The sequence below is a fragment of the Neomonachus schauinslandi genome, chromosome 10, assembly GCF_002201575.2.
Source record: "Neomonachus schauinslandi chromosome 10, ASM220157v2, whole genome shotgun sequence".
Lineage (NCBI taxonomy): Eukaryota > Metazoa > Chordata > Mammalia > Carnivora > Phocidae > Neomonachus > Neomonachus schauinslandi.
In genome coordinates, this window is record NC_058412.1 from 124,842,663 (window position 1) to 124,869,200 (window position 26,538).

The 26,538-nt window shown below is 47.2% G+C and overlaps 1 protein-coding gene across 8 annotated transcripts in view; it reads right to left on the reverse strand.

Annotated features, from left to right (window-relative positions):
* ZMYND8 (zinc finger MYND-type containing 8) overlaps positions 1–26,538 on the reverse strand; it is a 124,819-nt gene that overhangs the window by 24,292 nt on the left and 73,989 nt on the right. For 6 of the 8 annotated variants that reach the window (XM_021688887.2, XM_044918955.1, XM_044918952.1 and 3 more), the window contains exons 12-14: positions 17,921–18,061; positions 7,625–7,777; positions 4,205–4,714 (exon numbers count right to left, since the gene is read on the reverse strand). In XM_021688887.2, the coding sequence (XP_021544562.1) occupies positions 4,205–4,714; positions 7,625–7,777; positions 17,921–18,061 (804 nt within the window). The remainder of the gene's footprint in view (positions 1–4,204; positions 4,715–7,624; positions 7,778–17,920; positions 18,062–26,538) is intronic. The other 2 variants (XM_044918954.1, XM_044918953.1) reach the window with 1 other exon arrangement.

Genomic DNA, 26,538 nt, shown 5'->3' on the forward strand with positions numbered 1-26,538 from the left:
TCTCCCTTGACCTCTGACACCCTCCGGGACGAAGTCCCAGTGTGCTGCTAACGGCCTTAACACCTCACACTAAAGGGAATTCGACCCCATAGCTAGAACCTTCCCAACACAATGGTATTGCTCTCTAAGTCAGGAGACTTGCTTTTGTTGCTATGGTTGTTGCTGTTATTGTTTTATTATGGTTTTTTTTTTTATTTTAATTCCAATACAGTGAACACACAGTGTTCTATTCGTTGCAGGTGTACGATATCGTGATTCCACAATGCTTACATATTACTGAGTGTTCACCATGGTCAGTATACGCCTTGCTTTTACTCTGACTGTATTCCCGCTGCCACCTTTTATCAGGCAATACTGGTTTGCCTCTTTGCGGTGGTCAAATCTACATCTAAAATGAGCTTAATTCTTTTGTAAAGCGTAAGTTGCTTTAAATAAAAACATAAAGTCAAGAATTATACAAGCAGGACTTGGGAATGGCCAAACTAATGAACTGTGAATGACAAATTTGGAAAAGGCTGCCTTCCAGAGTCGGTCTTCTGGGAGGGGGTGGGTGTGGTGGAGGGGTAGGATTTCAACAGGCAAAATTGAGAGTTTGGGGGGTGAGAGCATCAGCCAAGACGTGTTTAGGAACAGGCAGCATTTCGGTCAGTGAGAGTAGGCAGTGAGGAGTGGCGGGAAGGCGGGTTAGAGCCAGAAGCACTGAGCAGCCCAGAAAGGGTGGCCCCGTCACGCTCATCTGTAAAGGGGGTGGGGTCAGGTATCACTGCAGAGGTCCCAGCCACCAGTGGGGTGGGTCTGCCTCCCCCCCCCGAAAGAATGCCCGTGGATCACACCCAAAACACGGGTACAAGTCAGCACCCATGTGGGAGACAATGTACCTTGACATAAGCAACTTTGAAGGAGGATTATGTCTGTTCTTTTAGATTTATGTAACCCGGAAAAGACCTGACCTTGATTATGCTAGGGAGGATTTTCAGTACACTGGATTTTAGGAAGTCAAGGAGAATGAGAGAGAAAAAAAAACAAACAAGCTGACTTTCCTGACTCCGGTGCGGGGGAATTTCTCGTTGGTCATCACATCTGCCTAGCCCGCCTCTGCCCTCCTGCTCCTCTGGGCCCCCCCCAAGTTCATAGGCAAGGGCACAGGTGGAGCTGGAAGGGGAGCTCTCCATGCAGTGATGAGCCCTGATCTTTCCCTGGGATGATATGACGCACCAGACACTGGATACAGCCCCTGCACCTTGCAGGTGGGGAGGGGGCTTTGAACCCAGGTTTTCTAGGAGCGGTTTACCAGGGTGGTCCCCCGGTAGGGTTTCTAACCTGCAGAAGCACTTTACCTGCCTCCCTTTCCTCCCAGGTGACCAAAAAATATCCCGTTACTGTTGAGGACCAAGCCTAGCCCCTCTCCTCAGACAGTAGGTCCTCCTCTCGCTACTGATTCGCAGAAACAAACAGCTGGCTTCGCAGATGGATTGCTGCTCTACAGTGGCCATGGATGGCTCTCTGTTCCAAATAAAAACCTGGAGTGTGCAATCCAAAAAGATTCTAGACCCGAGGCACCCTTTGGGGTTACTACTTAGACACTAAAATATTTTGATTTCTAGAAGATTCTAGCAGTTTATAGAAGGGAAAAAAAGAGGCCATAGGAAATTCCATTTGTCCTAGAAATTTGGAATGTATAATCAAATCACCTATGTAGCCCAGAAAAGGGGGAATCTCTTAAGGGCCACCATTCCAGAACCTGCCTCTATTTATTAACCTACTGATTCTAGAGTCTGATCAATGTCTAGTACCTAAAGGGCAGGCTTTCTAAGAGAAGGATGGAAATTACTGATGTTGTAAGGTAAGCACAGCAAGGTCTCTATGAAAGCTCTCTCTTTGCCTCGATTCTGAGATCACCAGCTAGAAAGCAGTTTTGCTATCTAATGCTCCAAATTCTACACATAAGCTGCATTCCCAGCTGAAGGTGAACTGAAGGCACACTGTAAAATGCCCTTTACTTAATAAACTCGTAAGTGAAAACACAACGTTGAGAAAAATGGCTCTACTGCAGAGTATGATACAAAGCTGATTCTTCAAGACCCAAACAACCATCAAGGGGCTCTAAATTTAAGACTGGCAGGTCTTTGTCCCAACCCCTGGGACGATGCCCTATCTGAATTATGTTTTAGGATCATCTTCAGCTTGGGACGCCTGGGTGGCTCAGTCGTTAGGCGTCTGCCTTCAGCTCAGGTCATGATCCCAGGGTGCTGGGATCGAGCCCTGCATCGGGCTCCCTGCTCCGTGGGCCCTCTCCCACTCCTCCTGCTTGTGTTCCCTCTTGCTGTGTCTCTCTCTGTCAAATGGATAAATAAAATCTTTTAAAAAAAAAAGAATCATCTTCAGCTTAATTACATACACCACACACTTGGGGTCTCCCAGACATATTTCCTTCAGACATCAGTGCAAGGAAGAGCTGTGTCTCAACTGGGTTTTTTTTGTTTGGTTTGGTTTTGGTTTTGGGGTTTTTTTTGGAAAAATAGGAGATCCTTTAAGGGACTGTAATTCCCTTGTTGCTTTGACTGCTAGGAAGCTCACAGCCAAAATGAAAGCCCAACTATGCTAACTCTGAAGGCTAGAACATATTTCTGTGCATAAACTTTCCCAGACCGCTTACTATTCTACTTTCATCTTTTACAGACTTTATTTACATTTTGTTTCATGGTCAAATATTGTCAATCTGTTACAGATTCTTTCTGGAAGGGGAAGAGGCATAAAACCAATCCATCCAAAGATACGTTCCAGAAAACAAGGAACAATGTAACTGTATCATTCATAGGAGCACTGCCATGACTGTACCCAAATATTCCCATAAACCTCATGGAATAAATGCTACTCCCCTATTGTTTTCTGCCACATATGCCTCAAATCCCAATCCACAACCCATCATCCAATTTTTCAGAGGCCATCCGTAAATCTAAAGTGACCCGGGAATGGTGTGCTAGTCTATCCTCCCTGCCCCACTCACCTGCTCCTCTTTCTCCCTCCACTGCACCATTCAGAGACATTCCATCCTCTTCTGAAGAACTACAAGAATTCTCGCTCCCTAACAACGGTTCCATAGCATCCCAGGTGGACAAGGACAAAGAAGATTCTCAAGGCCCATCCCCGACTTGCTCTAAGCAGCCAGACTCAGAATCACATCTTACTCAAGAATTTGGCTGAGAAGTCCGCTCCTGTCAACAGTTGGGCATGGTCAAAAATCAAGCCTGACTATTCCTTCGGGTACTCACAGAGTACATAAAGTTCTGTGGCTATAACCTCCAGTTTGTCCTTAGGCAATGTTTTTCCTGGGCCCTTAATTAACTCTTCAATTATATCTTTCTTGGGCATGTTGGAATCCCTTCATACCCACTTGCCAAAACCAACTGGAAAATGTGCTGACTGTTTTGTCCATGGGAAGGACACCTTTCCCATCATGCACACTTTCCTTCTGGAGGAGATCTTGCCTCCCAGGGAACCAATGGCAACGTCAAGACATCTCTCACAGCCACAACTGGGCAGATGCTCCTGGCATCGAGTGGGTAGAGGCCCAGGATGCTATTAAACATTCCCCAGTGCACAGGATATAAAGTATTACTCTGCACAAAATGTCAATAGTGTGTCAGTGAAACACATATGTGGTGGAACACCAATTCAAGTGCCTGCCATCCAACGCCCCAAGAAGCACTCGGCATTCTGGTACCACCTCCCCAAGTGGTCTCCTAATTCCAGTAAGAAAATGCACTGGGGAGGTGCCTGGGCAGCATGAAGGGAAGAAAGGGAGCTGAACTCCTCAAGATCTTTGAATTGAGCTTTTCTAACAATATCAACCTTGTCACATGTCTAAACGTTGACAAACACTTGAGAGAAATGAGTGAGCCTATTGGGAAAGCAGGTGCTTCGGCTAAAAATGACCTTGCTGCTAGAAACACCTACCGTTTTTTTACCTTTCTGGGACCAGAATCAACCACGTTGGGTACTAAGCAGATGAAAGGCAGGCAGGCCCCGGGGGAAGTCAGTCCTGGCCTGATCAGTGACTTAGCTAGGTGACCCTGAGCCAATCAAAGCTCCGCTCTGGTGCCTCCCTTTGTGACGTCGGAGGGTCACATAACTTCTGGAAATACAAATGCAAGGTGGCACTCTAAACCAAATCAAGAAACCGGAAACTGGTGCGATCACTTACCATCCTGCTTGGGAGATGTTTCTTTGGGTTCCTTCTTATTTTTACGACCCTCCCGCCCAGAATGGTCTTCTCCTAAATCTATGACAAGTTCACTTTCTGAATCAGAGTCCAGGCCCAAATGTACTGTTGGGGAATCGGTCTCATCTTTCCCCTTCAGTTTATCCTTTGTGGGATGAGGGGAGGCTTTCGCTTTTTCTGAAAAGTCCTTCTCAGGCTGGGGGCTTGCCTTTTCCTTGACCGAGCCCGGATCAGCTTTCTCGCTGGCTGGTGATGTGCTTTTCAGCTCCTCCTTAGTCTCCACAGGGTTGGCCAGTTTGGGCTTTTTTTTGACAGCCGATGGCTCTTTGTCCATCCGACTACCCTCTTTGTCTTCTGCGTCTTCTGGCTCATTCTTGGACTTCTGCTCATCGTCACTGATATACTCACTATCGCTACTATCAGACTTCTCGGAATCTTCCGAATCACTGTGCTCTACGGCCGTGTAAACATCTTCTGAGATTTCGTTTATGCCTAAATTCAAAGAGAAAACCCAGCATGTGGCATAGTCACAAAATAAAGAGCAGGACCTACAACGCAAACATTTTCCACGCCAAATGCTGGAATTAAAAAAAAAAAAACCATTTCAAATCTCATCACACTGGCCTGGTGGGGTTACCAGTGAGCTAGCTGCAGCTGACAAATGGAACTTGGGTTTGCAGAGGGTTTCAGTTACTGACATTCAAAGATGACAAGGGACCAGACAACGTAAATTTTAAATTTATCCGGAGCTACATCTTTGCATCACTGATAACTAACTGGGATGTAGAGAATGGGAGGGATTGAAGGGAACAACAGAGATGAGCTGTTAAAACGGATCCATTTTACAGATCAGAAAATAGAGGCCCAGAGAAATCACTTTATCCTAGGACATAAAGAAAACCAAGACAGAGGGAAGGCCAGAACATTGGGCTCCTGATGGACCACCAGCACTGTTCCTGCGAATTCCCAAAGCATTCAAGTCCTTTTCCCTTTGTGTCCAGGCCTCCAAGAAATAAACCAAAGCCTTAAAGCAAAGACTGCCAACTCACAGCCCACAAGCCACATCTGGCCAGCACACAAATGTTATGTAGGAAGCAAGAGCTTGGCCCAGCAGGTATTTTGTTGTTTGTTTGTTTTTCACTTAGAACGACCATATTGCCCAATTCACAAGTCAGGAAATTTCACCCAGAAATCAAGACAGCAGGCTTGTGTGGAAAGACCAGAGGATCTGGCCACTCTGGGTCACAGGCCTACAAGGCAATGGCTGGCTGGAGCCACGAAGCCACTGGCTGCTTCCCTCAGGGACACGCCATCTCTCCAGCTGACCCCAGCGCCCAGCCCTCCCTCCTGCTCCCTGAGCTGATGCAGAGGCGAGCTGCCATCTTGTCCGCCCTGTTCTTCCACGGACAGCGGAGTCAAGAGCAAAGTCACGCATCTCCACATCTCTATCCAAAGCCAGACAGAATGACAACGTAGCAGGTGTTTCTCACGCTCTCTCTCTCACACACACACACACACACACACACATACAAATGGGCAAAAGCATATTCCATTTAACCCATTTATGTGTCCTGCTCCCAATAATGAGTGGCATCTGGCCGCAGGTAAACAATACTATACCCTAAAATGCTGAAATGAGAAAAACCCAATCTGTACTTCTTCATTCTAGAGCCATGGCCACTATGAATGAGGTCACTGTCCTGACCCAGACACACTGAAAGGAAACCTACAAACAGACAAAAACCATGAGCAGCCCAGCAAAATCATTATAGAATTATATGCCTCCACCCAGGGCTCAATCCAAACCAGGAGAAGCCAAAATACAGAAACTCAGATCTGGTATAACTTCTGGGTCCCTAAGGCTTATGCTACTGTAGTTAACAATCAGACACAAGTACAAACGTGACCACATTTGTGATAAGAAAGGCTTGGATACCAGAGCCCAAAGGCCATGAATTCAAATCTTGCTCTTGCACTTTTATTCACTGTGTGACACTGAACTAGTGACCTAGCTCTCTCTAAGCCTCAGTTTCTTCATCTGCAAAATGGGACTGATAATGGTATCAACCTCCCAGGACAATCTATGCACCGTGCACAGTACAGTGCAAGGTATGCAGGAAACAGTCGGTAAACAGAAATATTAAAATTCTTATTAACATTAATAATAAATCGAGGAGTTAGACCAGCTGCACGGAAGGACCCAAGGTGCTTATTTAAATGGCCTGCAAAATTTCAGCCATGCCATTCAAAGTCCTAACCAAACAGAAAATCCAACAAGGAATGTCCTCCTCTGGCCCTTCTGGATGACTCCTGACTACAGCTTACTCATCCCAAGGCCCAGGGAACCCAGACACTGTAAACCTCACCCTGGTGTGGCTCTCTCTCCTGAGGCCAGCCATCCCCTACTTCTCTGCAAATACCCTCCTGGCTTTGTTTACTTCGTCAACAAATATTCCAGAGCATCTACTATGTACACAAGACCAAGTACCGTGGAGAACATAAATGCTTATAAGGCAACCTCCCTGTCCTCTAGGAGCTTCCAGTCTAGCTTCCAGTCCAGAGGGAACCCCTCTCCCAACACAGAGACTGCAGATGCTTCCAAGCAGTAAAGTGCCACAGGAGGTGGCAGATGGGGAGGGGAGGGCAATCAGAAGAGACTTCCTGGAGGAGGTGATGCCAGAGCTCAGCCTTAGGGAAAGGATTTAGGTAGGCAGTGTGAAGGCAGGCAGCACAGGGAAGAGGAAGGGAGGCAACAGGTATAGAAGCAGGACACGTGTGCCAGGTGGGAAGGGCTCAGGCCGCAGCAGAAGAGTTTGTGTTGGACATGTGTGGAACACACTTGATCCTGACAGTAGGAACCTGACGTGCACGGACAGGGAGCACAGGGGCAAACTCAGGAGGATCCTTCCACTTTCAAAATCCCCTACCACCTGCACCTCAAGTCTGCAGGCTGCCACAACCAGAGAATAAGCTGGGTGGAATTCAAAGAACCCTTCTAGGGGCGCATGGGTGGCTCAGTTGGTTAAGCATCTGCCTTTGGCTCAGGTCATGATCTCAGGGTCCAGGGATCAAGCCCCGCATCGGGCTCCCTGCTCAGCGGGGAGTCGGCTTCTCCCTCGCCCTCTGCCCCTCGCCCACACTTGTGATTTCTCTCCCTCAAATAAATAATCTTAAACAAACAAACAAAAAACCCCACAAAGAACTCTTCTGAACCACTAACTAGCAAATCTGAAACATTCTGCCCTGAGTGGAGCTATACTTTAGTAGCACACACAAGGCCAAGGTCAAGCAGCTGCTAACAGCAGCTAAGGTCCAACTCTGGCTTCATTCGGGCTGTGACCCTACAAAGAGTTAACGGTGATGGTGGTGACAGTGCTTGGGCGAGCAAACCAAAGGACATACCTAATTGTGCTTTGCAACTCTCTATGGTCTTGTCGAGATTTAGCTGGAACCTGCTGCGGATCTGCCGCTTAGGTGAGATGAGAGGAACAGGCGCCGTCTGCTGCTGGACCGACTCGCTCAGCTCCTTCAGGTCCATCTCGGCCTTGCTCCGATCTGGAAGACACGGTCACCCCTCGTCAAGCAGGCGCTGGCCGGAGGAACAGGCAACACTCACCGCTTAGCTTCCTTCTCGCAAACACGCGCTCTAGAACACGGCGGGGAGAGAAACCTCAAACCTTTTTACTGTTTGTCCCAACAACATCATCTGCTCGACGACGCTGATTTGGAGATAATAGCCCGCGAACACATTTGGCAGATTTACCCAGTCTGCTGAACAGTCGCCTGGGTGGCTTTCAATATTTAAAATGCACAATCCAGCCAGATGGTTGTCTGTGGAACTCCGCGTCATTAGGGAGCTCGAAAGCCTAAGGTTACAGTAATATATTCAATCTCAGTATCAGCAGATAAAGTCACACCGAGCCTGGCCAGAGTGTGCTTTTTAACCCAGGCTGAGATCAGAGAGGGCTTGTACCCAAGAGACCCTGAGCGCCTCCCCCCCCACAAGCCCACCCCGGAGCACACACACATAACTGGAGGCCCGATTCCTCATTTACCACAGACTTCACTTTTCGTTCCTAGTCGACCGAGACTGGAGCTCAAGTCAGAAAAGGCCGGCGAATGCCAGAGAGGCAGACCTCCTCCTTTTGGCCCAGGCATCCATCTGAAGACAGGTGAACAGATTAGCCCTGGATATTCAACCTGTGTCTTCTCGCTCAGATACGGTGCAAGCTCCTCACCCTAGTCCCAGGCAAAGGCAACTGACAGAGGATTCAGGGCCAGGGATCCGGCCACCCTCCCCACTTCGGCCATGGGCTCCTTATATGACCAACTAGATCAGACTCCAAGGGTCTGTGAGCTTGCATTGCTTGAATTCCTTCCCCACCTCCTCTAGTACCCCCCGAAACAGAAGAAAGGGACAAAATGAAGGTGTCTGCACAGTCCCAGAATGCAATGAGACTTCACAGGCAGGGAGCACTTTCAGCCACCCTGCCTGCCATCCTCTGGCGTGCCCCCTCCCTCTCCAACCGACCCCAAGCAGAAAATGCGGGGTACACGCCCTGCCCTGGCCGATCCCAGAAAAACAACTGGAAAGCGTGTGGCATCCATCAAGGACAAAGACGAGAAGTCACCTCTGAGCCTGCTGCCCTCACCCGGGAGCTCACTCTCAGATGTCCTCCACCTCCCTGCTACCCCACCCCAAGTGCCACCTCCAACCAGCAGGCTGTGCAAGAGGCCAGGGTATAGTCTGAGGGCTGGACTACGAGGGCTGCTCAAAACCTTCACTCTCTTCTTGTTTCCATTTTCCAACATGACCCACACACCTTCCCCTTCACCCAGGAACAGGGCAGTCTCTTACCCTGCATACCTAGAGATTTGTTCCTTTAAAGCGACTGGAGGGAAGCAGCCACCCAAGAGCCCCACCCAGCCCACTCGCAGCTAACCAGAGCAATGAACGGCTCCACAATGATTTATCACCATAATGAGGTCCCCACCAAGGTAAGATTAGGAAGGGCCCTTTCCCAAAAACATACTCGGGGCGGGGGCAGCCCTCAGGGAGATTCCAGGTGTGAGTTGCTTACAGCAAGCAAATACCATCCTTGTCCTGTGAGAAAGGTCTCTAAGGCTCTAAAATCATTATCAACCTGGGAGTGTGTGTGTCCATGTGCGTGAGCATCCGTGTGCGTATGTGTGTACAGGACTGGACATGCTCAGAGAGGATGGGGTAAAGGCACAAGCACTTCGGAATGGGGGAAAGAATCTTCATGCAAATTCACCCGAGAAGCACCTTACAAAGAGAACACACAGAGTGAAACAGTAATAAAACAGCAAGGTGAGGGGCGCCTGGGTGGCTCAGTCGGTTAAGCGTCTGCCTTTGGCTCAGGTCATGATCCCAGGGTCCTGGGATCGAGCCCCGCATCGGGCTCCCTGCTCGGCGGGAAGCCTGCTTCTCCCTCTCCCACTCCCCCTGCTTGTGTTCCCTCTCTCGCTGTCTCTCTCTCTGTCAAATAAATAAATAAAAATCTTTAAAAAAAAATATTTAAAAAAAAACAGCAAGGTGAAAAAGGAGGAGGAAGAGGACCAGGGAAACCGAAAGAAAAAAGAAACCTCCAATTCAAGAGCAGGACGAGGAGGACTTAAGGTTTCAACAGTTAAGCTGCAGACATGACAGGAAAGGGGGGAAGGATATGAAGCCTGTCTCATAACTTCCGCTTTCAGAAATGAGAAAGCGGGCTGGATTCCTAAGGGAAAAGGCAGGCTTTCAAGTATAAAGTTGTCAAAGAAGTATCTCACAAAACCACTTTCCATCGGTGTCCTCAATAATGTTCCACACAGCAGTTACCAAAAAAAAAAAAACAAAACAAAACACCATCTACTCTACCAGGAGCCAACAAACTTTTTCTGTAAAACACCAGAGAGTAAACTGGGCTCTGCAGGCCATATAGGCTCTGCTGCCAAAGTGGCCATATATATGTAAACAAATTGATGACACTGTGTTCCAATAAAACTTTATTTACAAAAAGAGGTGGGGGGCTAGATTTGGTCCAAAGGCCATAAAATTTACCATCCCCATTTCTAATGCACCGACTGCTAATCTGGGCTGCACAATGAAATCGCCTATAGAGTTTAAAAAAAAAAAAAAAAAAATCCCAATGCCTTGGTCCCCCTCCCAGAGAATGTGAATTAAATGGCCTAGGGGAAGGTCTGGACACTGGCCCTTTAAAGTACCCCTGACAGGGCGCCTGGGTGGCTCAGTTGGTTGGGTGGCTGCCTTTGGCTCAGGTCATGATCTCGGGGTCCTGGGATCGAGCCCCGCATCAGGCTCCCAGCTCCGTGGGGAGCCTGCTTCTCCCTCTGCCACTCCCCCTGCTTGTGTTCCCTCTCTCACTGTGTCTCTCTCTGTCAAATAAATAAATAAAATCTTTGGAAAAAATAAATAAATAAATAAAGTACCCCTGAAAGGCCGCCAGGCTGGCTCAGTCGGTTGAGCATGTGACTCCTGATCTCAGGGTCATGAGTTCAAGCCTCCCATTGGGCATGGAGCCTACTTAAAAAAAAAATAGTAAGATTTTTAAAAAAGTACCCAAGATGATTCTAACTGGCAGCTAAGGCTGAGAATGCCTGAATTAGTCCAATCTTCTATGTGAGTAAAAAAAACTCCTCCTGGGGCGCCTGGATGGCTCAGTCAGTTAAGGCTCAGGTCATGATCTCAGGGTTGTGAGATGGAGCCCCAAGTCAGGCTCCATGTTCAACGAGGAGTCTGCTTCTCTCCCCCTTCCTCTGCCCCTCCCCACCGCTCATGCGCACTCTAAGATAAATAAATAAATCTTTAAGAAAAACAAAAAAAGAAAACTCCTCCTGATTTGCCTTAACCTTTGTATATCTGTGTTAACCTTCTAAACCTAGGGTTCATTAAGAGAGACCGACACCTCGCCGGAACACTCCTCTGTGTGTGCGTAACTATGTGTCTAACAGTAAATGCCATCTCTTAACTGTAGCCTAAAAAGGCTGAACTCTGAAATACTCATTATCAAGAGGAATGAAAAGAACGTAAAGCACCTCATTTTACAGTTAAGGTTTCTCTGGTCAATAACCTACATTAATGTTTATTCTAACAAGAAACCACCGGAAGCCAGGAGGGGGCGGGGATCAGGTCCCTGGGAGCAGACCTTCAGGAGTTTAGCCAAATCTAATTAACTTTCTCTAATTTTCAGCTGCATTTTGAGTTTCCCTCTCCTCCACAGGGAGAAAAGAAGAGCTTCTTTCTCGTTTAGCTAATAGTGGCTTATCGGGACTACTTCTACCCTTGCCCTTCTATATCGGGAATGTCTTCAGAATCCACCTTTGCTGCCAACATTTTGAACTTTTCTGCTGATATGAAGACAGCTTAGGCTATAAATGGAAACCAGGGAGGAAAAAAAATACCAACGCTAGAGAAAGAGACACGATCTTACATTTCTGGAGGGAGCATAAATCAGAAGCATCCCTTTAGAGGGCGATTTGGCAATATCTCTCAAAACGTCAACCGCACACGGCCTCTGACCGGAGATTCTACATCTAGGAACTCATCCTACAGCTATGCTCCCACATAGGCCAAAAGGATCTTCATTGCAGCTGTTTTCAACACCAAAACAACCTAGAGCCAATACAGAAGGTGCCCAGGTAAATCAGTCAACACTTCATCTTGAAGTGCAACAAAATACGGCTGCTACAATAAAACCGTCGCAGACCTTTATGTGCTGTTCTGGAAAAGCACAAAAGGTTGGCTAACCTGTTTAATGAAAACGAAAATAACAATTGGAAGAACACGTTAGCATTGGTGTGGGGAGAAAAGAAGGAAGTGGAGCACAGATCTGAATATATGTGTTCTTGGGGTTTCTCAATGTTGGCACTATCGGTATTTGGGGCTGGATAAGTCTTTGGGGGGGCGGGTAAGGAGGTGGGAGGCTGGGGCTGTCCTGTGCATTGTAGGATGGCCAGCGCCTTGCTGGCCTCTACCCACCAGGTGCCAGTGGCACCCATATCCCAGGTGTGACCATGAAAATGTCACTAGGGGCGTGCCCGGCTGGCTCTGTCAGTGGAGCGTGCCGCTCTTGATCTCCACACCCCACACTGGGTGTGGAGATTACTTAAAAATAACATCTCCAGGGGCGCCTGGGTGGCTCAGTTGTTAAGCATCTGAGGGTCCAGGGTCCTGGGATTGAGCCCCGCATCGGGCTCCCTGCTCTGCAGGAGGCCTGCTTCTCCCTCTCCCGCTCCCCCTGCTTGTGTTCCCTCTCTCGCTCTCGCTGTCAAATAAATAAATAAAATCTTTAAAAGTAATAATAATAACAACATCTCCAGAGACTGCCAAACAAAAATCACCCAGGTTGAAAACTCCTGGTGTATATATAGAAGAGCTCTCCAAGAAACTAAAAAGAGGTAACCATGGTCACTTGTTGGGAGGGGCAGGTGATCAGAGATTACGGACAGGCTGGCTTTTCATTAAACATCTTTCTGTCCTTTGAAATTTCTCTTACCGTGTGCCTTCATGACTCGTTAAAATAAACTTTTTCAAGAAAATATAAGCACGTCTTCAATTAAAAAAAGAATAGATTTCTTGGAGTGCCTGGGTGGCTCAGTCGGTTAATTGTCCCACTCCTGATTTTGGCTCAGGTCATGATCTCAGGGTCATGATATCGAGCCCCGCATCAGGCTCTGGGCTGCTTGGGATTCTCCTTCTCGCTTTCCCTCTGCACACCCCCCAAACTACCCCCTCTCACGAGCTCGCTCTCTCAAGGGGAAAAAAAAAACCAAAAGAAATAGATTTCCTTTGTTCAAAAGCTGCTGGGTGACTATAATGGATGGACTTCCAGGAGCTACAAAATGGTGGCTCCTTCGAGGGAACAATATCATCCAGACCAGAGACCCTGGCAAATATCTCTTATCAATCAAAGCCAAGCAGAGATCTTCCTCACTTCACCCACTGGGGGGAAAAAAAATCAAGGCAACCTGTGGGAAGCCTGGGCCCCCAGTGTTGCACCCAGGCTCTCAAAGGATGCCTGACTTCAAGGTATCACTTTATCCAGAGAAAGAAAGGAGACCTCCCATCAGTGACAGCTAAGGAATAAACATGCAGCAACACTCTGGGTCTGACAACTTCACATTGCTGTCAGCATCTCTGACTGAGCATCCAGACACATTTGTGTCACCAAGAGGATCACTGAACTGCTGTGTTTGTTCAGCCCAAAGCAAACACCCTGTGTGTTAAGAGGAGACGAGATTCCCAGAGAAGCAAACGGGAGTCTAGAAGAAAAGAATCAGGCCTTCCTTCTCTCGTTCTTATTCATGACTTATTTTCCATACAGTCACAGAAAGGGGCTGTAACCATCCACCAGGCTTCGGCTCCTTGTTTTAGAGCAGACAGGAGGCCTGAGACAGCAAATGAGGGGCCTGTACATTAGCAAGCAGGGAGGAAACAGTTTCTGTGAAAGCCTTCCCCTTTGTCATGCACCAAAATTAATTCTAAGAATCACAAATCCAACAGATGACCCACTGGGCTGGGTTTTTGTATTTTGGGTTGGATTTATTTGTTTCGCCCAAAAAAGAGTTTTCATTTTTAATGCAACTGATTGCCGACTTTTAAAAACAAGGAGAGTTCATATAAAAATCTGCATTTCTGTGTTCAGAGTCTGACAACACAGGTTCAACTTGGGGGAGCTTCATCCTTCAGAAAAGCAATCTGTCCTCCATGGGACCACATGTTCAAAATCATCACCTTACCGCCTGACCCCTACAGCTAGGCCGACTTAGACAAGGGCATGAGAGGCAGTGTCCAGAGCCCACCAGCATCCAAACACGGCCCCATCTTGCAGCGTGCCGGCTCACATATCGTGGTTAAGAGTATAAACTACAAGAAAGACAGGCCGGAGTCCACAGGCCAAACATGACTGCAGACCACAGGTGATCCTGGCTGGGCAGGTAACTGCTTCCCTGTGCCGCAGTTTCTTTTTTTTTTTAAGGTTTTAGTTATTTGACAGAGAGAGACACAGCGAGAGAGGGAACACAAGCAGGGGGAATGGGAGAGGCAGAAGCAGGCTTCCCGCGGAGCAGGGAGCCCGATGCGGGGCTCGATCCCAGGACCCTGGGACCATGACCTGAGCTGAAGGCAGATGCTTAAGGACTGAGCCACCCCGGCACCCCTGCCCCAGTTTCTTCTACCTCATTGAAATGGGGCTGTTATCTACACCTCGAAGGTTGTTGTATTTTTTTAATAGTTTTAATTTACAGAGTAAAATCTGGAGGGAAATACAGTTGTAGGAGTTTTAACACCTGCTTATAGATATGTGTAACCACCACCACACACAGAATGCAGAACAATGTCAAAGGCCAAAGAATCCCTTTGTAGTTTATAGTCAAACCCTCCCCCCCCCAGCCCCCCCCCAACAATCACTCCCGGTTTCCACCTGATTTTGTCTTTTCCAGTTGTTTTTTTTTTTTTTAATAAAATACCATTTTGTTAGATATAATAATGTTGTCAGCATCCCCAGCGCAGTCTCATTTCTGTCTGCTCAAAGTAGTTACATGGATGCCAGACATAAAAAAAAGCCCCATGGGGTGCCTGGGTGGCTCAGTCGGTTAAGTGTCCGACTCTTGATCTCAGCTCAGGTCTTGATCTCAGGGTCATGAGTTCAAGCCCTCCACTGGGCTCCACGCTGGGTGCGGAGACTACTTAAAAAGAAAAAACAAAAAAAAGAAGTCCCATATAAAGCACCTGCCCCATCCCCAGATAAGCTCTTGAGGATTATTTAGAACTTCCCTCCACTGTCTGATCCTTCTACCCAGCCATGACACTTTTCACTGGTCCCTCTCTGATCCTTTTCCCGTTAGGTAACTGAAATGCCAAGCCAATGCTTTCATTCCTACTGACAAGGCTTGTGTCCTAGAACGGAAGAAGCTGGAGAGGGGGACGCTTCTGCACAGGAGAGCCTCGGGTCCCACACAACAGGAAGAAATCCTTCACTGCCACCACGGGTAAGCCAAACCAAAAGACCCCCCAGCCATCACAAGGATGTCCAAGACCGCCTGGCTTAGGGAAGGAGCTATTCTTACCACACATGACTGGCAGAGAGGAAACATGACCATGAGAACTGCCTCTGCACAGTGTTCCTTTTTGGGGTGTGGAGGTGGAGGGAGGGTGTGAGAAAGCAAACCACACTGCTGAGATCAATGAACGTTCCCCAAGGGAGCAAATGGGTCCCTTTTGTGCAAGTGAGCAATTCGCACCAGCCAATCTGAACTGGGGCCCCAAAAGTTACCACTCTGCCTGCTGGACCACATCCAAGCTGCACTAAGGAGGGAGCCAGGACGAGCCAGGCTCTGGGCTCCGTGGAGACACAGGCTTCCTCCAGCCCTGCGGCCTACTGGCTCCGCGATCCTGGGCACCTGCAGCCTCCCCTCCAGACCTCCGTCTCTCCATCTGAAAGGGCACTGCAGGACAAGATCAACCTGGAGAGTACTGGCCTCCAGAGGCTGTGAATTCACACGTGAGCATCACTCCACAGAAGGAGCTGCCCCTCCCTCCCTTCCTAAAACCCTGGGTTCTCGAGCCTCCCTTCCCAGCTGTGACAACCAAAAATGTCTCCAGACATTGCCAAGTGTCCCCTGGAGGGGAATGAGGGAACTGTCCCTGGGGAAGAACAGCTGACAGGCTATTTTCAACACGGCACTCAGCGTGGTCCTTCTAAAATGCTCAGTTCACATCCCTCCATTGCTCCAACAGCTGCACCCCACGGTCCGCCCCAGGGTCCGCACCGGGTCCCAGGGCTGATGGACCTCAGCTCCTCAACTTCTCCCCTTCACCCACTGGGACAGGCCACCTGGACCTCCCTGTCATTCCTACAGCACAGGGAGTTCATCCCTTACCCCAAGGCCTGTAAATCTCTAGTTCCTCCTACAACGTTTTCCTCCCAATACAGGGATGGCTGGTTTTTCTTGTCAGGCAAATCTAGGTTTAAATACTACCTCACAGAGGCCTTCCCTAAACACAGCCTCTTCCAAACCACCCCAATCCTGCGTATCTCTCTCCTTATCATGTTAGCACACTTTACCTTCTCTCACTGGGTGAACTGTCTTGTTTATTTACCTTATTTGTTTCTCACTTTCTAGAACCAAGCTCTGCATAAGAGCAGGGCCCTTGCTCACCACTCCCTGCCCCATGCCTGAAAGAGCAAACAAATTGTAATAGACGCTCAATAAAAATCAAGGATCATGATGGAATGAATCAATAAAATAACTTCACAAATGGATATTTCCCATGTCCTGTGATAATTTTTCTGAAGACTTTCGCCTAAGGTAGTGCTTTAAAAAAAAAAAAAAACAAATGAGGGGCGCCTGGGTGTTTCAGTCGGTTAAGCATCTGCCTTCGGCTCAGGTCATGATCTCAGGGTCCTGGGTTGAGTCCCACGTCGGGCTCCCCGCTCAGCGGGGAGTCTGCTTCTCCCTTTCCCTCTACCCCTCCTCCCCAGTTGTGCACACACTCTCTCTCTCTGAATAAATAAAATCTCTTAAAAATAAATTAAAAATTAAAAAACCAAATGAACTCCAATGGCGGGAAAAAAACAACCTACTAAGTCAGGGATAAAGACGAGCATTTTTTTTTTTTTTTTTTTTTAAAGATTTTATTTATTTATTTGAGAGAGAGAGAATGAGAGACAGAGAGCATGAGAGGGAGGAGGGTCAGAGGGAGAAGCAGACTCCCTGCCAAGCAGGGAGCCCGATGCGGGACTCGATCCCGGGACTCCAGGATCATGACCCGAGCCGAAGGCAGTCGCTTAACCAACTGAGCCACCCAGGCGCCCAAGACGAGCATTTTTTTAAAAATTAGAAGAGAATTACGAAAACAATATATCAAAATATATTGCACATAAAGTAAATACTGATTCATAAAACTTTATGTACATCACGTGTGTGTCCATATAAAACATTAAACATATATACACACATAGGATGCCTGAGTGACTCAGTTAAGCGGCCGACTCTTGATTTCAGCTCAGGTCATGGTCTTGGGGTCAAAAGATCAAGCCCCTTGACGGCCTCCACGCTCTGTGGGGAGTCTGCTTGAGATTCTCTCTCTCTCCCTTTGCCCCTCCCCGAGCTCATGTGCTCTCTCTCCCTCTCAAATAATCTTTAAAAAAAACAAACAAACAAAAAACCTATAATACACATATATAAGAACCAGGTTACTGGGGTCAAGGGCAAGAAATGGTTGTAAACACCAGCCTAAGGTACTTCAAGATGAACCAACTTTGCATGTCAACAAGCCCCAGGAAATCCCTTACTTGCTCCTCTTACCAATCTCTCTTCATCTTTGTCCAGTGTACCTTTTAAATATTTTGCAAAGAGAGAAGAGTTCAGAGCTCAAGAACCACACACAAAAGAGGACATCACAGGGGCGCCTGGGTGGCTCAGTTGGTTAAGCGACTGCCTTCGGCTCAGGTCATGATCCTGGAGTCCCTGGATCGAGTCCCGCATCGGGCTCCCTGCTCGGCAGGGAGTCTGCTTCTCCCTCTGACCCTCCCCCCTCTCATGTGCTCTCTCTCATTCTCTCTGTCTCAAATAAATAAATAAAATATTTAAAAAAAAAAAAAAGAGGACATCACAACTTGCAAGAATATTCATAGTTGCCGCAGAAAGAGACTTCCAAAAATTCCCACTGACCCAAGTTAAGATTCAGGATGCTTCCAGTGGTGGACGTTTTGTCTGTTTTCGTCGTGATGGGTGTTGACGCTTGAGGAGAGAAAGTTTTCGGGCTGCCGGATAAACTCCCTGCTTGTCCCGTCTTTGCAGAGGCTGGTGAAGCTGAAAAAGTATGTTCATTGTTAAAAAATGAATTTACAAATAAATAAATAAAACTTTTTAGGGGGAGAGGAGAGAAAGTGTATTTGATTTCAACAAGGCCCCCCAGAGCGCCACAGATGGGGAGCAGCGGGAAGGGCTGGCCATTTATGTCAAGCACAGGATTTACCCAAAATGTTAAACCGTTAAAGCTTCGAAGGAAGAAGGCCTCCCCAGTCATTCTATTAAACACAAAGCTCTAGTGCTCGCTTCGGCAGCACATATATTAAACACAAAGCTCTAAGACAAATTGGCTAAGCTGCCACTGAAATTGGTTTGGCCCATTCACGGGTGTAAATCTCAAAATAAATAGAGATTAAACCAGCCCCTACCACAGTCCAGATGCAGAGACCGGAGCCAGGCTTACAAATGGCATGCCGTCCATTTGTGGGAGATGCAGAAGCCGGCCTGCACAGGCACTGCACCTGCCAGAGGCCGAGTCGACCCCTTGGGAGATCTCCGGCTTCCCGTTTCAAAGGTTCTGTGAGGCTGAATGAAGCCAAATTCAGCACCAGATGGAGTGAGGGCGTCACTGGTCAATTATCTCCCTCCTTACTATGTTCCAAACTTTTATAGGAGAATAGGGAATCGTACCTAAGCCCAAGTCTTTTAAAAATACCTTACAACTACCTATATACTGCTCCCCTGAACCTCATCCACTGAGCTGGGGGTAGGACAGAAACCACACCATGTGACAAAATGGGAGTGTTCAGATGGGCCATGCCTCCTGGAGATCCTGCCCCTTTGCCTAAATAGCCTGCCATTGTGGTGCCTGGGTGGCTCAGTCGTTAAGCGTCTGCCTTCGGCTCAGGTCATTATCCCAGGGTCCTGGGATCGAGCCCCACATCAGGCTCCCTGCTCCGCGGGAAGCCTGCTTCTCCCTCTCCAACTCCCCCTGCTTGTGTTCCCTCTCTCGCTGTGCCTCTCGCTGTCAAATAAATAAAATCTTAAAAAAAAATAATAATAAATAGCCTGCCATTATTGGGACTGTGCTGTTACTAAATTCATGCCAGACAACAAAATGGCCAGCCTTCTTCAGACGCATAAGAAACATGGACTTTGCAATGATCTGGTCCTTAAGAGAAGCTGTTGATGGCAAAGGGGTTACAAATCGGAACATCCTGGGGACTTCAAAAGTGCTCAGACACTTTGGTGGATGCTTGCCTCAGTTTGCTCACCTGCCAAATGGGAGGATACTCAAAGTGAGGATCCAATGGGTGAAATTCATATACCTGCTCAGCTCTAGTTCCAGGACCTGCCAACGCTAGCTTTAATGTAACAGAGGGGTAAAGACCAGGCACAGACAAGGGGGGGCTGCAAGCACGTATCGGGAGCCAGACACTGGGTTTAAAGTCCAGCTCTGCAGCTGACTTGCTAGATGTCCTTGGGCAAGCTACCTGAGGTCTGTGAATCTCCTTTCCTGCTAGCCTCAAAGAGGGACGGTGATAACATAATACAAAGGGACTGATAAAAGTACCTACCTCATCAAGTTGTAATGATCAAATAAGTATCTAAACAGTGCCTGGCATCAGTTAAGTACTATATTATTATTTGCTATCAGTGTAGTAGTATTTTCTATTTCCCCATTAACCTCGAGGGCTTTGGTTTCAGTCATCTAAACCAGCAGTTTTTGGCCAGGAGTGATTTGGCCATCCAGGACATACTGGGTAATGTCTGCAGACATTTTTGGCTGTCACCACTGGGGGAGGGGAGGGTGTCACTGGCGTCTAATAGGTGAAGACCAGGGATGCTGCTCAACAACCTATAAAGCACAGCCCCCCAAAACAAATAAGTATCTTTGGTCTCAAAGGTCAGTAGTGCTGAGGTTCATAAATCCACAAAGGGATGAAGTGGGCTTGTCGCTGGGCATCCTTTACCTCGTCTTGCAAATGAAGAGGGCAGGTGGAGATGAGATGCGCTAATCCATGTCAAGTGGTCCTTAGCAAAGGCTCAATCAACACTTGAAATTATTTTGAGAATTAAGTTTTTTTTAAATAGTAAATTAACTTCATTTTGCTGTAAGGATGGACAAATGCCTGGCCCAACACCTGGTACACAACATTCTGTCCAATGAGAGCGGCAGTCGCTGTTACGAGCGCTGTTACTATAACCCCTGGTACCATAAGAACAAGTAGAACTAGTAAAACTAAAGTACCTGGCCCACCAAAAAAAAAAAAAAGAGAGAGAGAGCATCAAAGGTATCAAAGGTAAAGGCACTGCAAAAGACGTAAGTATATGAGCAATAAAATCTTTAGTCTTGGGCACCTGGGTGGCTCAGTCGTTAAGTGTCTGCCTTCGGCTCAGGTCATGATCCCAGGGTCCTGGGATCGAGCCCCGCATTGGGTTCTCCCTGCTCAGTGGGAAGCCTGCTTCTCCCTCTCCCACTCCCCCTGCTTGTATTCCTGCTCTCGCTGTCTCTCTCTGTCATATAAATAAAATCTTTAAAAAAAAAAAATCTTTAGTCTTGGGATTTTCTTTATTACTCATTCACTTGTATTCTACCTACTTCCTTCCAAAAGAGATTTGAAGTGGCTGAAACCTCTCTGGGAGAATGAAAGACCAGGGCCTCTCACACTGTATTCTCCTACACAAACCAGCAACCGCGTAGAGCAGGAAGGGTCCTCTACTAGCCAAAGCACTGCGTGCAACTGCAAGGCACTTTAACAAAAAAGCCTAACCAGAAAGGGTGAACCAAAACAACACATGCAAACGTGCGATTGCACACAGAACTCAACCACGAAGAGCCTACAGTTCCCAACTTAATAATAACAGCTCCCGTGAACAAAGAAGGAAGGCGGGGGCGCCTGGCTGGCTCGGTTGGAAGAGCATCCAACTCTTCTTCTTCTTTTTTTTTTTTTTTTTTTTTTTGCGAGAGAGAGAATGAGAGAGAGCACGAGAGGGAGGAGGGTCAGAGGGAGAAGCAGACTCCCTGCTGAGCAGGCAGGGAGCCCGATGTGGGACTCGATCCCGGGACTCCAGGATCATGACCTGAGCCGAAGGCAGTCACTTAACCAACTGAGCCACCCAGGTGCCCAAGAGCATCCAACTCTTGACCTTGGAGTTACGAGTTCGAGCCCCATGCTGGATGTAGAGATTACTTTAAAAAAATCAAATCAGGGCACCTGGGTGGCTCAGATGGTTAAGTGTCTGCCTTCGGCTCAGGTCGTGATCCCAGGGTCCTGGGATCGAGTCCCGCATCGGCCTCTCTGCTCCTTGGGAGGCTGCTTCTCCCTCTGCCTCTCTCTCTCTCTCTCTCTCTGTCTCTCATGAATAAATAAAATCTTTAATAAATAAATAAATAAATGAAATGAAATCGGGGGGGGGCGGGAAGTAAGGAAAGAGAAGCCAGCAGGTGGTCTAACAGAGCCCTGCCCCACTTGTGGTCCGGCAGGGGAATTCCGCAAGCACAGAGGCAAAGTTGTTATATTTGAAATTCTGTAGTTAAAACATAACTGGAACAAAAAGTCTTTAATATCAGACATATAAAGTTTCCTTTGTTAATAAAACTTAAGTATTGAAGGTTTAAGAAATATGTCCTAACTTTTTTTTTTAATTAAATACAGCACTTGGACATGGCGAAAATAAGGGTGAGCCAGTAGAGATGGGTCTGGTTCACTCTCTCCCCAGCCAGCAGAGCCCCCCTCACAGACATCTGGAATGAAAATGCCTCATGTAATTGGGAAAGGGACAGCACTGGGGTCACCCACCTCGGGGGGAAGAGATGGCCCCTGCCCACCCAAGTATCATACACCCACCTCCCCAATTTGTGAAACACCGTGTACCTGCCTCAACCTCCCCATGTGAGTTAATGCTACAACCACTCATCTAGATGTTCAAGGCCAAACATGTCTGCACTGCCTCAATTACTCCCTTGCTCTCCTGCCTCAACTTACCCCCACTCTTCAGCAAGGCCTCCTCATACCACTTCCAAAATACAACACCCGCTCCCAGCTGGTCTCCACGCCCACTGCTATCAACCTAATGCACACAGTCTCAATGGGACAATATGCCCCTCAAAGGGCAGAAAGTGGCTCAAGGGGGGTTAAACACTCTTACTCTTTTTATGTATAAGACAGACACATGGGACGCCTGGGTGGCTCAGTCGGTTAGGCGTCTGCCTTCGGCTCGGGTCATGATCCCAGGGTCCTGGGATTGAGTCCCGCATCGGGCTCCCTGCTCTGCGGGGAGCCTGCTTCTCCCTCTGCCTCTGCTTCTCTCTCTCTCTCTGTCTCTCATGAATAAATAAATTTTTTAAAAATCTAAAAAAAAAAAAAAAAACAGACACATGGGGCACCTGGGTGGCTCAGTTGTTAAACGTCTGTCTTCGGCTCAGGTCATGATCCCAGGGGCCTGGGATCGAGCCCCGCATCGGGCTCCCTGCTCCGCGGGGAGTCTGCTTCTCCCTCTCCCATTCCCCCTGCTTGTGTTCCCTCTCTCTCTCGCTGTGTCTCTGTCAAATAAATAAATAAAATCTTTAAAAAAAAAAAAAGAAAAGAAAAGAAAACAGACACAGGCAGTACATAAACAGACCTACAGTATTATCAAATTTCACAAGGATCCACTCCTAGGTATATATACCCCCAAACAGAAAGCAGTACTCAAATCCTGGTATACAAATGTTCGTAGCAGCACTATTCACAACATTTCAAAGGTGGAAACAATCCGAACGTCCACCGATGTACTGACAAATTGGGGTGTCCGCAGTAGCATGTTACTGAGCCATGAAAAGAAATGAGGTTCAGATGCATGCTGCAATGGGGAGGCCCCTGGAAACATACACTCAGTGAAAGGAGCCAGACACAAAGGCCACAGGTTGTATGATTTCACTTAAATGAAGTATGCAGAATAGGCAAATCCATACAAACAGAATGCAGACCGGTGGTCTCCAGGGGCAAGCAAGCGGAGAGTGGGGGGAGTGCCTGCTTAATTAACAGCATTTTACTTGGGAGTGAAGGAAATGTTTTGGAACTACAGAAAAGTGGTGGTTGCACAATACTGTGAATGCACGAAATGCCACTGAGCTGTGCGCTTTAAAATGGTTAATTTTAGGTCATGTGAATTTCACCTCTGTTTAGAAAAAAAGTCACAGGAGGATGGATCGGAAAACATGTCTAAAATGGCTCCTTACAGGGTCATAATGAAAGAAATGGTTGGTAAATACTGCCCCTGCCCATCATTTCCCACCAACACCCTGAAAGAGCTTCCCACGGGTCCCCCTGCCTCCTGCCACAGCACCCCTCTCCAGCACCCCTCCACAGAGCAGCCAGGCACACCACTCCTCCATCTAAAACCATCCAGAGGTGGGGCGAGCATGAGACTCTTGATCCTGGGGGTCGTGAGTTTGAGCGCCACACTGGGCGTAGGGGTTACTTAAAAATAAAATCTTTTTTAAAAATAAATAAAACCACGTTAGAGGCATGCGATCCCCCCAGAATAAAATCCAACCACACATCTGACCTTTCCTTTCCTCATTCTGGAATCTTCAGCCACACACAGGCCTTTGTACCGTTCTTCCAAATTCAAACCTGCTCCCAATTCAAGCCTTTATATATACTCATGATTCCAGAGGAAAGGCCCTCACCATCACCCCCACCCTTGTCACACTGCCTGGTACCCCTCAAACACCACCCTCAGAGCCCTCCCCTACCAGCCCCATCCAAGGGGGTCAAGGAGCCTCTTGTTTACCATCTCCCCTTGGCCATGAGAACATCAGTCCCAGGAGAGCAGGGGCCCTGCCTGGTTCCTACAATGCCACCTGGTGTCCGAGACATTGACAGAATGAGCAGATACATGAGAGAGTTAATGGAAGAATGAGCTCTCCGTTTCTCTTCTCATGATCCTGGTCATGATAAGCAACAAAGAAACAATACTGGCAACCCAAGGAAAATCTTCTTCATAAAAAGACATCAGTTTAAATAATCTCAATAGGGGCGCCTGGGTGGCTCAGTTGGTTAAGCGACTGCCTTCGGCTCAGGTCATGATCCTGGAGTCCCGGGATCGAGTCCCGCATCGGGCTCCCTGCTCGGCGGGGAGTCTGCTTCTCCCTCTGACCCTCCCCCCCTCATGTGCTCTCTCTCTATCTCATTCTCTCTCAAATAAATAAATAAAATCTTTAAAAATAAATAAATAAATAAATAAATAATCTCAATATTATGCAGCTACTAAAAAACAAGGTGTGCTAAGAGAATGATTGATGAACAATCCAAAGAAGAGACATAAATGAGCAGCTCAGGGGAAAATATGGTCAATAAACATGTGAAAGGTAGACACAGATATAGATATGGATAGACAGATTATCTCCAACCTATATCTTTTTCACATGCATTTTTTTTTTAATAGATTTGGGAGTCATCGGCAGGGAGGAAGTATTTTTTTTTTAACAAGGTACTTTTTTTTAAGATTTTTTTTTTTTTTTAAGATTTTATTTATTTATTTGTGAGAGAGACAGAGTGCACGCACAAGCAGGAAGAGGGAGAAGCAGGGTCCCCACTGAGCAAGGAGCCCAATGTGGGACTGGATTCCAGGACCCTGGGATCATGACCCGAGCCCAAGGCAGACGCTTAACTGACTGAGCCACCCAGGCGCCCTCACAAGCATGGTTGACTTGTTTAAAAAAATAACACCTAGGGGGCGCCTGGGTGGCTCAGTTGGTTAAGCGACTGCCTTCAGCTCAGGTCATGATCCTGGAGTCCCGGGATCGAGTCCCGCATCGGGCTCCCTGCTCGGCGGGGAGTCTGCTTCTCCCTCTCCCACTCCCCGTTTGTGTTCCCTCTCTCGCTGTGTCTTTCTCTGTCAAATAAATAAATAAAATCTTGAAAAAAAAAAAAAAATAACACCTAGGGGCGCCTGGGTGGCTCAGTCGGTTGAGCGTCCAACTCTTGATTCTACTCAGGTCATAATTTCAGGGTCATGGGATCGAGCCCCAAGCCAGGCTCTGTGCTCAGTGTGGATGGAGTCTACTTGAGATTCTCTCTCTTCTCCTTCTCCTTCTGCCCTTTCCCCCCTCCCCCTGTGTGCATGCTTTCTCTCTCTCTAAACTAAATAAAATCTTTAAAAAATAAAAATTAGGGTGCCTGGGTGGCTCAGTCGGTTAACCATCTGCCTTCGGCCCAGGTCATGATCCCAGGATCCTGGGATGGAGCCCTGTGTCAGGCTCCCTGTTCAGCGGGAAGTCTACTTCTCCCTCTTCCTCTGCCCCTTTCCCTGGCTTGTGCTTTCTCTCTCTCTCTCCCCTCTCTGACAAATAAATAAATAAAATCTTTAAAAAAAAAAAAAATCAATGTATCCATTTAAATATTTGCATCTATATTATTTCATAAAACCAGGTTTCCTCCCCTAAGAAATGTTTCCTAAAATTCAATCAATCACATGCCCCCATCATTTCTGTCATATTCACATGCCATCTATATGCTGACAACTAGAACTATATGGATAAACACAGAAAGATGTCAGAGAAACACTGCTCCCTTGAAAGGAGCAGAAAGCCTAGTATGATCCCATTTGACCACAAAATATTCTGGTAATGATTGTCAATGTGGTTTACACATTAAAAAAATCTGAAGGAACACCCAATTTTTTATTTTTTTTATTTTTTATTTTTTATTTATTTTTCTTAGGAACACCCAATTCTTAACAGTTGTTACCTCTCAGGGTAGAATTATGTGCTATTTATTGTATAATATTAAAGTTGAAAAGGAATCCTTTATCTTCAGGGGGAAGATGATACATAATTAAACGTAAATACGGAGGAGCTTCAAACATGAACGTTCAGCAATGAGAATTTTGTTATCAGTGCTAAAAGTCAAAAGCATGGTACATTAACATAATGGTTCTCAATGGAAACTGGAGGGGCGACTATGTCCCCAGGAGACACACGGCAATGTCTGAACACAGTTTTAGCTGCCAACTGTGGGCAGGGGTGGGTGCCCCTGGCATCTAGTGCCCAGAGGCCAGGGATATTGTTTAAACACCTTGCAAAGCACAAGAAGGCCCCATAACAGAATCATCTAGCCCCAAAGTCAACAGTGCAGAGATTGAGAAACACAGTGTTAAATCATGCTAGACATTTTCAAAAGCAGAAAGACATTTGGAAATGCTCGTTTCAATTAAGCTTTGACATGGATGCCAATCCTTTTGTAAAGCCGTAAGTCTTGCACAGAGGAAGAACTAATCGCCTTTGAAGTCACAAATAATTTAATCAGATTTTATACTTTGATGTACAATTCACGAGTGTGGGCTAAAACACATCATTTATTATCTACATTTACAAAACCCTAGCCTGTGCTAAGTGCTATTCTGACTCCATGAAACATGAGTCTTAGAATTAAATTAGAAAAAAAATGCCCCTTCCCTCCCACACACCCCAGCACTCTGGGAGGTGGAGGCAGAGGAGTTAGTGATTCATGCCAAATTTCTTCTACTTAGAAAATCTTGGAAGCAAC